A 13958-nucleotide genomic window follows, 5' to 3' on the forward strand; every position below is an offset into this window, starting at 1 on the left:
ATAACATTATAAGTACTTTGAAAATAAACACTTTACGGTTTATGATTTATTTCGTGGCGCGATGAATTATGGACGACACTCATTAAACGAGATAGAGAGAGGGACGCCCAAACATAATTTTTTTTTACACAAAATTTTTTTTTATCACCTTCCTTTCGCGATTTCACGTGCTACCGATAAACGTTTTATTATTGTAATTAAAAACGAACGATTAGCTTTCTTGCTCCGTGCATGTCGAAGTGTTTGATAAATGTGACATTTTACAACGTTAGCCCGTAATCGAGGACCGATAATGTTTGGCGCTATCATTCACATGTCAATAATAGTGATTTAGTGACAGGCGCGAGAAGAGCAACGCACTCGAGACGATGGATCGCCGAGGTCAATACATCAGTACGTAAATAATAGAGAGTGGTCAGTACTGGAGCCGTATTATCTACTGTTATCATGACCGGGTCACCGGTGTCGGCAGACTCCACAATATTATGATTGTAAAATTACAATTTAATTTCAATAATTAGTATACAATGAAGTCTCTCGGCGATAACTGTGTTTACAAAAGTGAAATTTAATTTATTTTTTTCTTCTTTTTTTTGAAATTAAATATTTTTTTATGTTTTTACGTCACTTCCGGCGAAACGACTCGTTTGCGAAGCGAAGACGTTCGAACGTGTCATTTTAAATTGCATCCGACCGCAGCCCGTCAGCGCGGCTCGCGACGATTGTTGTCAAATAAAAGGCATTTTTACGAAAACCCACAAATTGCGGTATTATAAATTTGTAAAATACAAAATTACACGGCCCTCGCACGTCGCTCTGTCGAGATTGCCAGTTTCGTTTAGTCGAATTGTTACGAAATAACTTCATTTGTGTACAATGATAGCCGACGATTTAGCTTGTCATGTTGTTATTACAGGGGAAAACGATAATGGAGTGCTCAAACCAAAACTTTCTATAAAACATTCAAGTTGATAATAATTGTGGTATTCGTTTTATTTGGCCCCACTTAATACTTGGTGGGCTGGACTTGTTTGTTCAACTACAACAATGAAACGTAATCACTAACAGAAGTATTTTCACTCAATGATTATATATTTATTGTAATACAAAAATATCTATAGTTTTTTTTCTTAACACCAATAATATACTCCGGTAATTCCGTGCTTATCTAAAAGCGATCATTACTGATGCTTAGAGTTTCCATCTTTGATGTACAAAATAGTTGATTCTCATACAAGTTGCAGCAAATTAATGTTCCTCTTTAAATTATTCAGATTCTCTTACCGGCAGCCTAGTCCCCGGTCCAACAGTGACTTCCTGTCCTTCTTAGAAACACGGGAGCGTCAGAAAGAAAAGCAAGTATTTTTTGTGACATCCGAGGGCTGGATCGAAAGGACTTTTGTTTCTCTTTTAGCCAACCGCCATTATTCATTCGGAAACCCAAAGTTTTGTTTTATCACACTCTCTAGATACTTTTTCTTGACGGTTTTTGTGAATAGCATTTGAGGTTAATAGAATCAGTTGAAATTTAACGAGAAACATAAACATTGTATATCGTGAAGTCAATAGAACAATTTTTTTTTATTATATTGTACTTTTGACATGGAAAAGGTTCAATTCACTAAAATAATCACGAAATGAAACGAATATCGCGTACACTGTTATCGATAAAATCGCTTTGTGTCAAATCGATTAATCGTGAGAATTAATTAAAAGCGCACCGAACGCGAATTATATCGATTCGGGAATCAGTACCGTGAACAATTGTTACGGAACGAAAGACCAAGTCAACGGAACTAATTCTCGTTTCGTAGTTATTAAACTATTATAAAAAAACCTACACAAACATTGTTTGTTATTTACGCTTCTTTATTTGAAAATTTATTCGAACTTTCATAGTTTTATTTCCGGTCAAGTTTGCGTACTTTGATTTCGCGCCATTCATTTGACGCCATTTTCATAATCATGGTCATCTAAGCGGTAAAATATTTTAAATTGTGTAATTTCATGTTTTAGTCGTTTCCTTACTACTGGGTACTATATTGAATATTATTTCTATTTTTCTTTTTTCTGCTTATAGAGAATTTTGTGTGAGACTGTTCATCATTTGAACATTTTATTAAGTTACATATTTAATTAAGCACACACTTATTGGAATGTTTTTAAAAATATCGAATGTTTTTTTTTTTTAAATCCGGCAAATTTGATTTTTTTTTCCAAAATAGAACCTACTCACTTAGTGGTTGTGGAAGTTTTTGTATGATTGATTAGAATATATATGGCAATAAATCGTTTTGAAACATACCTGTTTGCTGAATACCGCAATGTCTTCGTTGAAAGACTCCGAGGAGCACACGTCTCCGCCCGCCACGCCAGGGTCCCGGGGGGTACAGGTCGCTAGCTCACACTTTTCGAAGATCAGAGCCAGCAGGGGGAACAGGGGATGCCTGGAAAACGACAATAAGTTACATAATTTCTTATAACCTGCCACTCGCTGTATTAACAAGGTTCTAGAAAAATCATTATCTGGCGTAAATATAACAAGCGTTCTATTCTAAGATTTCGGCCTAGTGTATCAAAGTACAGACCAGTCATGTACCCATCTGTCACGCTATAAATCCTAAATGAGAACAAGATTATGAACTGGCAACACTGAACTGTCAACACTGTCCTTTTTAACCTTAACTAAACTTTTTTTTATTGCCCTTGTACGCAGACTATCATACGGCCCACCTGATGGTGAGTGGTTACCGTCGCCCATGGACTTCAGCAATGCCAGAGGAAGAGCCTAGCCGCTGCCTACTTTGTTTACTATTAATTTACTAAATTTATTTATAATAACTTTAATAATTTACTATTAATTGTTCAACCTGTGTGAAAATGCGCAAATATGGGACAACTACACGAATTCGCTGGACGTGACTTGTTGTGCTATTCCAAAAAGCGCTTTGAGGTCTCAGTAAATTCTCACCAAGACATTATTTTATTTCGTCTCATCTCGCTTCGTTCAATTACGTCCCTGGATCAATTTCAGATAAATCAACATCATTCCATTCCGCTCCAATTCATCTTTTCAATACCAAAGTATGTAGTCAGAAGATTTGGTTATAGGACTTGAAACACATGAAAACTGTCTCAAATCACGGATTTCAATTCCTAACTAAGATATCGTCGTTGTCAAACCAAAATCTGCTATGTGCACTTTTTGAGATTTTTACTTTTTGACCTTTTCGTATAGTTCACAGTCCGATCTACCGTATAAAAAAACTGTTATGTGTCTCTATAGCTTTAATATTTATCTGTAGCTTTCATTTGATATAATTCTTAAAAATTCACTTTCATATAGAATTTTACACGAAAATGTTTTTAATCGTTAATTCAAAATTATAGTTTTGGCACATAGCAGTTGTTGGTTTGACAGTGACGATATGTCACTAACTATATATTATTATGTATAGTGCACGGAAATTTGATATGACAAAACGCAAGCAAGCAAAATATCTTCAACACAAAACGGCCACAGCGCTGCGTTAATCAACCCCGGTCACCGTCCTCGTCGAACCCATCGCTCGCGACGAAGGGCTCGACGAGTAAATTAACCCACAGACACAGCCCACTGAGTTTTTCGCCGGATCTTCTCAGTGGGTCGCGTTTCCGATCCGATGGTAGATTCCGCGAATATTGCTAGGGCCAGTGTTAACAACACTCCCGGTTTGAGCCCCGCGAGCTCAACTACACGTCAAGGCGAAGCTGAAATAGCTTCTCAAGGCTATCAGCATACGTAGGGAGGAAAAAAAAGTTAATCTACCCGCTAATCACTTGAAAATACATTATTGTACTATTTATATGATTATGAGGGTAATAAAAGAAAAACCGAGGCGTGAACCGAGATGGATCGCGGTACAGTTGTCGATCGTCGCGACGTGATCCAGATACGATCTTAAGAGATCTAGATAGATGTACGGTTCCACTTGTAGCGATTTAGACTTTGAATAGCATTAGCTAAGCCACCTCCTTTTGGCTTTTTTTCTTGTTTTTCTTTTCTTTTATTTATATTGTGTTATATTTAGTGTGAAAGGCAATAAATGATTTTATTTTACTGGTGGTAGGACCTCTTGTGAGTCCGCGCGGGTAGGTACCACCACCCTGCCTATTTCTGCCGTGAAGCAGTAATGCGTTTCGGTTTGAAGGATGGGACAGCCGTTGTAACTATACGTGAGACCTTAGAACTTATATCTCAAGGTGAGTGGCGCATTTACGTTGTGGATGTCTATGGGCTCCAGTAACCTCTAACACCAGGTTGGCTGTGAGCTCGTGCTTCCCAACTAAGCAATAAAAAAATATATATATGGAAACCAACTCGACCAGTCTTCATAGAACTTCGACAACCGACAAACAACAAACATGCGACCCGACGAAGCAATTGAAATCGACCAGCGAAACATTTACACAAAACTACGTAATTACATACGTTCTAATCAAATATAAAGAACGCCTACGAACCGTAAAATGTCGTTGGCTTTATTAAAATCGTTAGTTATTTGTATTACAAGTTTAATTACATTTTAATGGCGTTTATAAAAGTAATTACGGGGCTTTTTTGCGAGACGTTTTACAAACCGTATTCAAAGTCATCGGTTGAGGGTTCTCTTTTTATCTATGTCGCACTGTAATTAAGTCAGTCTAGTGTGAAGCTTTCATTTCCTGAGCTTTATGCTATAGTTTTAACATAAAAATCTATTGGGTACGAATGTGGTTCTAATATTGGAAGATAGGCTGTGACGTTTAAATGAGCTTAAGCAGAAGCACTTTATAGGCTGCTGTCCATGTCATGGATAATACCTATACTAAAATCATTAACTGTCAATGATGAGCAGTCATGATTATTTCAAATTACCCAGACAATTATAAACGGTAGGCAGCGGCTTGGCTCTACCCCTGGCATTGCTGACGTCCATGGGCGACGGTTACCACTCACCATCAGGTGGGCCGTATGCTCGTCTGTCTACACGGGCATTATAAAAAAGACAAAATTTACCTGTTGTTGCTTTTTTATTGAGAGGCACGTACAACCCTGCTGAACTAATAAGATTCATAAGTCCCAACAAAATCTAGTCTGTGTTCGTTGTGTTTAGAACCTTAAAACCTTGCCGACAAGCATCAAATTAAGTCACACGAAAATCGGTTGTCGCGAAAACTGCGAATTTAATTAAGAGGCGAAGTAAAACCACCGGGAACACACTGCCATACTATTTCATTTTCCATAAATACTATCCTAAGCCGGTTTTAGACTATTTCGGTGTTCGGTCTAAGTTAATTACTTAAAGTTAAACTTATGTACTTACTCTAAACTTAATTATTGCAAACAGTATTAGCTCAATTTACGTTTATAACAAACTAGTTCAATTAATGCGATTTAATTGATTCCTCTTCATCATCTTTCTCATTTATTATCCATGGTCTTTATCTAGCCGAACATTAGGCTCCGAATTCCCACGAATTCACTGGTGGTAGGACCTCTTGGGAGTCCGGACGGGTAGGTACCACCGCCTTGCCTATTTCCGCCGTGAAGCTGTAATGCGTTTCGGTTAGAAAGGGTGGGGTAGCCGTTGTAAGTATACTGAGACCTTAGAACTTATATCTCAAGGTGGGTGGCGCATTTACGTTGTACATGTCTATGGGCTCCAGTAACCACTTAACATCAGGTGGGCTGTGAGCTCGTCCATCCATCTAAACAATAATAATAAAAAAAAACGTTGAAACTAATTTGCTCACTCTTACGAAAATAATTTTGATATGTTTAGCGATTCCATAAGCGCACCGCACCCGCTGTTATTGTGACCCCAAAGCGCGGTAGCTAAGCGGTTCCTTGACGAGTTTTGATCAGATACGGCCCAGATTGCGGTAAGTGCTGACTCGAGTGCCAAAGGTCGCGTCACGATTACATCTTTTTAGTGAATAAGTTTGTGTGTTCCCTACATTTTGAACGGCGTACTTGGAGCTTTTATTTGTTTAATGGAAATGATATGTTCTTTAAATATAAGTAAGGTGTGCTAACGATTCCTTCTTTAGGATATTGTAGATTTAAGAGTGTTCGCTCATGCTTTTATATTCCATAGGAAGATGGACGGGGTCACGGCTAATGATTAACAGTTACCAGGGTACGTAGATATCTGACAAGAATACAATCTCCTCACCAGCACCTCTCGGACATATAAAGCCAAAGTCTATTGTAATACAGAACGGTTTTATCAACATTCAAACCAAAACACATCGCTAATTCGCGGCAGAAATATGCAGGATTGTTATAAGTGTACTTTATTTATATACACACTATGTAATCGTGAAGTCGTTGATGTACATATGTTAGTTATATAAGTAATTAAAAATATCGGTAACTTTTTTTTTATTGCCCTTGTAGGCAGACGAGCGTACGGCCCACCTGATGGTGAGTGGTTACCGTCGCCCATGGACTTCAGCAATGCCAGGGGCAGAGCCAAGCCGCTGCCTACCGCTTAATATCTCCACAAGCCTCGTTTGAAGAAGGACATGTCATAGCGCTCGGGAAACACCGTGGAGGGGAGCTCATTCTAAAGCCGGATGGTACGTGGCAAAAAAGATCTCTGGAAACGCACTGTGGATGACCGCAGTGGCTCCAGGTAGTATGGCTGAACTCTACTCCGGTGGCGGGCGGTGCGATGGTAAAAACCAGATGCCGGTATCATCTCGAACAATTCCTCAGAGCACTCCCCATGGAACATACGGTACAGAATACAGAGGGAACCGAAGTCCCTCCGCAGACCCAGAGGCTCCAAAGGCTTTGAACCTAAGCACATTCGCATCACTAGACATGAGGCGTTTTATCCTTTAGGTCACGACGACTTTGTGACCTTTAAGTACTTAATTCATATTATGAAAGTGATTATTCAAGTGAAGCTAACGCATTAAATATTACGTTACTTCGTCAAAACAAATACACGTTACAATTATTATTAAAAATTATCTTAATCCGATAAGAGGCGCGTATAATTAGTTTACAGTAATAAGCTTGCACCCATTAATACCACTGATAATTAATTCAATTTAGTTAATCGCGAAGGACGGTGAATACAATAAAGTAAAACTTTTTTAATTTTTATTGCCTAGATGTGCCTACACGTAAATGCGCCACATATCTTGAGATATAAGTTCTAAGGTCTCAGTATAGTTACAACGGCTGCCCCGCCCTTCAAACCGAAACGCATTACTGCTTCACGGCAGAAATAGGCAGGGTGGTGGTAACTACCCGTGCGGACTCACAAGAGGTCCTACCACCAGTAAAACGTAGTGTTTAAGTACAAATTCAAACTTTTCGGATTATTTCACGATTTGGCGACTTGGTTAGAGTTGGAGGTATTTTGCATAACACGCTTCATGGTATTTCGAAGGCTCGAAAACATTTTGCGTGGTCACAGGAGACATCATTTTTATCACTGACCGTCCTAATTCCATCAGCCCCTCCGATGTAACTATTACTTTTAGATCGACAATAAAATACACGAATTTATTAAGACTACGGAAAAAAACCTTCTCTGAAATGGCAAAAACAATTCTACAATGCGCAAATCAATTCAAAGATGCTCACGCATAGATCCCACACGAACAAACAGACGAATGTTCATTAATATTAAACTCCGACGATGTTATTTCTACTGGTGGTAGGATCTCTTGTGAGTCCGGACGGATAGGTACCATCGCCCTGCCTATTTCTGCCGTGAAGCAGTAATGCGTTTCGTTTTGAAGGGCGGGGCAGCCGTTATAACTATACTGCGACCTTAGAACTTATATCTCAAGGTGGGTGGCACATTTACGTTGTAGATTTCTATGGGCTCCAGTAACCACTTAACATCAGGTGAGCTGTGAGCTCGTCCACCTATCTAAGCAATAAAAATAATAATTATGAAATTAAAAATAAATGGTCCAAAAGCGAGACTCGATTGTAAATGAAGTAATTTGATGTGGTAGTACGTAAACGATGCATTATCTGTGGATGATAAACCATTTTTTTTATTCGATTAGATCGATAAGGTGATTGACTTAGAATTATAATTTTATAATGATATCGATAATACTCCACATGAACTGCGCTAGTTACATATTTACCGAGAAAGTGTATTTTTGGTTTACTTTTGTTTTAGTCTGTAAATCAATCTGGAATAGGATGTTTTTGGCTTAAAACTTTAAATCTATTTTCAGCGGCAAGCAGGCATTTTATGGTAAGAAGTTACTTTTAGTCTGGACGTTTAATGTACGTCTGGTCGACAAATTTTTGGGATTAGCGCGCTTTCTTTGCGTACAGACACGAACTTGCAAAATCCGCATATTATACTACAGGAATACTCTGGAAGAAAAGAATAGAATGTGACATTTTTGTCTTTTTCGTAAATCATAAAACAAACATAGAAAGGAAGAAAGAGAAACAGTTCCTCTCCATGACGCGTTGCAATGGATATACTACTGCAGATCCAAACTAAAAAGTGGTGGTGTCAGGCAGATCATTACACAGCATGCTGAGAGGACACACTGCGCCAACCTCACATGAGGCCGAAAGGAAAAAGATGGAGCATTCTGAACGGTAAACCAATGTACAATTCAGTAAATGTCTTATGTCCCTTATTAATATTTTTAACTTGAATAAGTTTATAAACCTCCGAGTATTAATACGCTTTTGTTAGCTTCCTCGTATGTATGTTAGTATGTAACGGAATCTTTGAACATGATTTTGTCCCCCTTCAAAACATCGGATTAACTCGAAATTTACTAAGGACCGATGACAATACAATATTAAAAAAAATATTAAAAAAATTTAATATTCAACTAAAAAATGAAAAATAAATAAAAGTTTTAAAAAAATATATTATTTTTTTATAAATTAATTATGGGCTGACGTTAATTAAAACAACTTTAAATTACGCAATGGTTACTAAGCAAAACTACATATAATATTATTTCAGTTTGCGCAAAACCTCATTAGAAACGTCGCGTCGGTCTTTTTAAATTAAGGATTCTGCTTGCCCTTTAAACGCTACAATTATGTAAATATATTGCTAATTTATTGTTATGTATTTCAAAAGATCATCTGATATTACTCAATCTTAGTAGTTCCTAATAAATAGGCCGATGACCTCGTCCGAAACTACAGCGTGTTGAAAATCATGAAATCGAAAATTTAACATAGCGTTTCAGCTTTTAATTCTTAATTATTTTTCTTAGGTACATAGTTGAGTTTGAGGTGATACCTTCTCCACTTTTTAGTCTCAAGAATGTTGTGTGAAAGGATGCTGTATATCTCCTATCTTTGTCTAACCGATTTCCTTTAACTTCAGTATTAACAGTAAATTATTTGGAAATAGCATTTATCTTTGCCAATGCTAAAAAGTAATGCAGTACACAGATTTAATGTAAGAATCTCTTAACCCTCAGACACAGTCCACTGAGTTTCTTGCCGGATCACCTCAGTGGGTCCCGTTCGGATCCAGTGGTAGATTCTGCGAAGCACGACTCTTGCTAAGGTTCGTGTCAGCAACGTCGTCAGGTTTGAGCCCCGTTAGCTCACCTACTAGTTAAGGTTACGCTGATATAGCCTCTCAAGGCTCTCAGCTTAGGTAGGAAAAAAAGGGATCTCGTGGCATCAGTGATTGTGCTCGAATTTCAATCACTGGACAAACACTGGTATGTAAACTTGTAATATCCATTGACGGAACGACGTGTTAGCGTTATGTGTGTTACGCGTTACGATAATACTATTTTGATAACAATAATCACAATCGTACTCTTATCTCGTGGATTATTTGAGCTTTGGGATTTGTTATATTTTTTTTTAAATGTTTTTACAACTAATCCAAACGTCCGTAAAACTAAATTGATACCAATTCCACGGTGAAGGAATAACATCGTGTAATAAAAATCAAACCCGCAAAATTATAATTTGCGTAATTACTGGTGGTAGGACCTCTTGTGAGTCCGCGCGGGTAGGTACCACCACCCTGACTATCTCTGCCGTGAAGCAGTAATGTGTTTGAAGGGTTGGGCAGCCGTTGTAACTATACTGAGACCTTAGAACTTATATCTCAAGGTGGGTGGCGCATTTACGTTGTATATGTCTATGGGCTTCAGTAACCACTTAACACCAGGTGGGCTGTGAGCTCGTCCACCGATCTAAGCAATAAAAATAAAAACCGTAACAACGAATATTTCCCGGGCTTGTTGTTTTGGCGGGTCTAGTTTCGGCGGGAAATCGAAAATTTCCGAATTCAATTTGATACGTGATCTATACTATTAATTTGCTTTATAATCAAATCAATTAATAAGACATTTACCATTCAGATTTAGAACGAAAAAAAAAATTGACAACGGATATTTAGAGTTGACGAGTTCTATGCCGAATTAATGCCGATAATGACATTGACATTAGTTGTTTTAAATGTCAGTTGGAATAATGCACTGAGCTTGTAGAGCTTGTTGAGTTTAAAGGTTTTATATGTTCGTCATGAATACTTCGTCACAAATATTAACATTTTATTACTGGTGGTAGGACGTCTTGTGAGTCCGCACGGGTAAATACCACCACCCTGCCTATTTCTGCCGTGAAGCAGTAATACACTTCGGTTGGAAGCGCGGGGCAGCCGTTGTAACTATACTGAGACCTTAGAACTCATATCTCAAGGTGGGTGGAGGGATTTACGTTGTAGATGTCTATAGGCTCCAGTAACCACTTAACACTAGTTGGGTGGTGAGCTCGTCCACCGATCTAAGCAATAAAAAAAGAGCTGTACGTCGGACTTCAGAGTAACAGAGAGCAAGACCTCCTCGTGGTGAGTGATCAATCTCGTTAGAAGAATATCATAGCGTTTAGAATAGACCGCCCAGCGTAGTTCATTGAAAAATGGTGTTTGATACCACTTTAAGAGTGCACTAGTAGGATCAAAGTTTGCTGCGATCTGGAGCAAACTTGATTGGAGGATGGTAAAAAAAATACGACTGGATCAACTCAAGCTGCTACTCATCAGGACACTCTTCATGCATCATATGTTATTGAACCGGCGGAAAATGTGCCTCATAGCCAGCACACGACGTGACCACTTTCATCTAAATGATCTATTTATGATCACCTGTAGCGTTGATGCTGTATCCTTTGGATTCATTATCACAAATGGAACATCACTAATTATATTACGACTATTCAATTCGCTAAAACTAAAGTATTGTTCGAACTGATGTAGATAAAAGAATAAAAATATAAAAAAAAGATTATAAACTGATTATGTTAAATTCACATATTAGGTATGTATCGACCGTACATTACGATATCATCGATCGACATTATCATCTCATTAATACGTTTTGTTTGTATAATTATACAGAGAATTAACGGACGCCCGTTATTTATGGCTAGAGTCAAACCTGCCTTTTCGTTTGGTAGATAAGACAGAATCACATCACAGACAAAACGGTCAACAATTCTTACCACCGAAACAAAATACACATCCCACCCGCAAACATTTAAAAAACCTTCTCGTGGTCACGTTACTGGTGGTAGGACGTCTTGTGAGTCCGCACGGGTAGGTACCATCACTCAGTCTATTTCTGCTTCAGAGTGATGCGTTTCGGTTCGAAGGATGGGGCAGCCGTTGTAACTATACTGAGACCTTAGAACTTATATCTCAAGGTGGGTGGCGAATTTACATTGTAGATGTCTATGGGCTCCGGTAACCACTTAACAACAGGTGGCCTGTGAGATCGTCCACCAATCTAATAGGTACGCGGAAGAAGCGAAATCTACAGGAGTATTCTATCTCGTTCTCCCGTCGATTAAATCCTATAGACTTATATGTCTGTCCCTTTTCAGTGTCACTGTTTCGTTTCAATCAATTTCAAATGACTAGACCATTAAATAAATTTTCAGTTCAATCTTAATGTTATTGTGTGCCGTAGAAATAACAAAAGTCGATTCGCGAGACCGAGCATCCCTTACTAACGAATTCGCGGAAAAGGGACTGAGCGTCCCTTACTAACGAACCAACATCAGTGTGCTTAGTGCGAGGCAGCGGTTTAAGCGGTAGGCAGCGGCTTGACTCTGCCCCTGGCATTGCTGAAGTCCATGGGCGACGGTAACCACTCACCATCAGGTGGACCGTATGCTCGTCTGCCTACAAGGGCAATAAAAAAAAGAAAAAAAAAGAGTTTTTAACGTTCTCGATAGCGTAAAAGTTAACGCAAATTTGTATGGACTTGGAAAGTTTGCCTACGTTTGCCGCTAGGGGCGCTGTTCCAACTGCATACAAATCTGCGTTAACTTTTACGCTATCGAGAACGTTAAAAAACTCGCACTAAGCACACTGTTCAGTCATACGAACTATATTACCCGAAGGCCTAAAATCAAATCTTGTCTTTAGCGATTCCCAACCACTGCGACATATCCTTTATCAAACGAAGCTTAACAATTCCTATTCGATGCAGTAGCTTGAATATGCTCCTGGTATTGCTGATGACCGGAAACAACGGTAACCATTGAATTGAATATGTAAATGTATTCTAACTGATAATTGTTTTTAATACTTTTTTTTTTTTTTGATAATTTTAAGTGTGTTTCCATGATGCTATGTACAGATATGGACTTGTTGTTGTTGTTTGAAATAAAATAAACTCATCATTCATTCATTCGTTCATTCATTCATTCATTCGTTCATTCATTCATTCGTTCATTCATTCATTCATTCAGTAGGTAAGCAGCAGGATCGGTATTAAAACATTATTAACTAAGACAATAATTAAAAAGCACACGTTACCACACGAACTCACCCGTAAATAGCGTCTTTGTCTCTCTTGTGGACTAGTGGTTCCCCGGGGAGGGCGTGAGCGGGTGCTGCCGGCGGGGGGTAGTGCACTGGAGCCAGGTGGGGATGGGTCAGCCTGTGCTCGTGGTACATCGCTCCCCCCTCCATGTAACCTCCGCCGTGGAGGCTCTCGTCGTACTGGAATGAAAACAATTAATTATTACTCTGATTATTTTTTCCTACTTAAGCTGATGGTCTGGACAACTTCAGCGTAACCTTAGCTAGTAGTAGTAGTCGTTGCTAACAGTAACCCTAGGAAGAGCAGTGTTTCGCAGAATCTACCATCCAATCGGAAACGCGACCCACTGAGAAGATCCGGCGAGAAACTCAGTGGGATGTATCTATGGGTTAATTTACTCGCCGAGCCCTTCGTCGCAAGCGACTGACTCGACGAGAACGATGACCGGTACTCTGATTACTGTAGGCGATGGAAATGATAGCAGTTCAGGGGGTATAGGCACTGCTGAATGTCCCGCGGAACCAATATCCTGATAAGGATTCAATTTTAATATTTTTAGTTACACCCACACACACACTCGTGCTCCGACACACACACAGAGGGTTCACTAATACACTCATTTTAATAATTTTGTTAATTGTAATACTTTAAGCTCAAATTACATTGTCAATTTTAAGCAATCCACGAATTTGAGTATAATTTTTGTCTAGTAATTTTCAATTTTTGTGTATCTGAAGTAAAGCTCTTGTATCTATTCTTTGTACGAGGAGCATTGCGGCTTGAGATATAGATTTTCTCACCCAGTTCAAGCGCAGATGCAAATTATAATTGTGTTTCTACTTATATGCTAACAATAAATTAAAAATAAAAAAATCTGATATAAATATGTATCTAAGTTAATCACACCCTTATTGTTTTCGTGTAAAGGTCTTCAAATTGAACAAGGCTCAATATGCTCAACTGATCGAAACGTGCCACAAGTGCAAGATATTCGTGTTACCATGGACTAAGAAAGGACTTACCTAACTGGAGAAAGAGAGACTATTCTTTATGGTACACAAAATGAATAAACAATGCGAAATATTATATAAAAAAAAAGAAGTCGCAAAATTCAAAATCAAACC

General features: G+C 38.5%; 1 protein-coding gene across 1 annotated transcript in view; it reads right to left on the reverse strand.

Annotated features, from left to right (window-relative positions):
* The window catches only part of LOC101737806 (homeobox protein homothorax-like), a gene marked incomplete at its 5' end in the record, with an annotated part of 369054 nt that extends 356041 nt beyond the window's left edge, over positions 1–13013 (reverse strand). Inside the window, 2 exon segments of the mRNA NM_001309564.1 lie at positions 2306–2447; positions 12841–13013. Coding sequence (NP_001296493.1) covers positions 2306–2447; positions 12841–13013 — 315 coding nt within the window.
* Between the last annotated feature and the right edge of the window lie 945 nt (positions 13014–13958).

Source organism: Bombyx mori, chromosome 25 (assembly GCF_030269925.1).
Source record: "Bombyx mori chromosome 25, ASM3026992v2".
NCBI classification, from domain to species: Eukaryota; Metazoa; Arthropoda; class Insecta; order Lepidoptera; family Bombycidae; genus Bombyx; species Bombyx mori.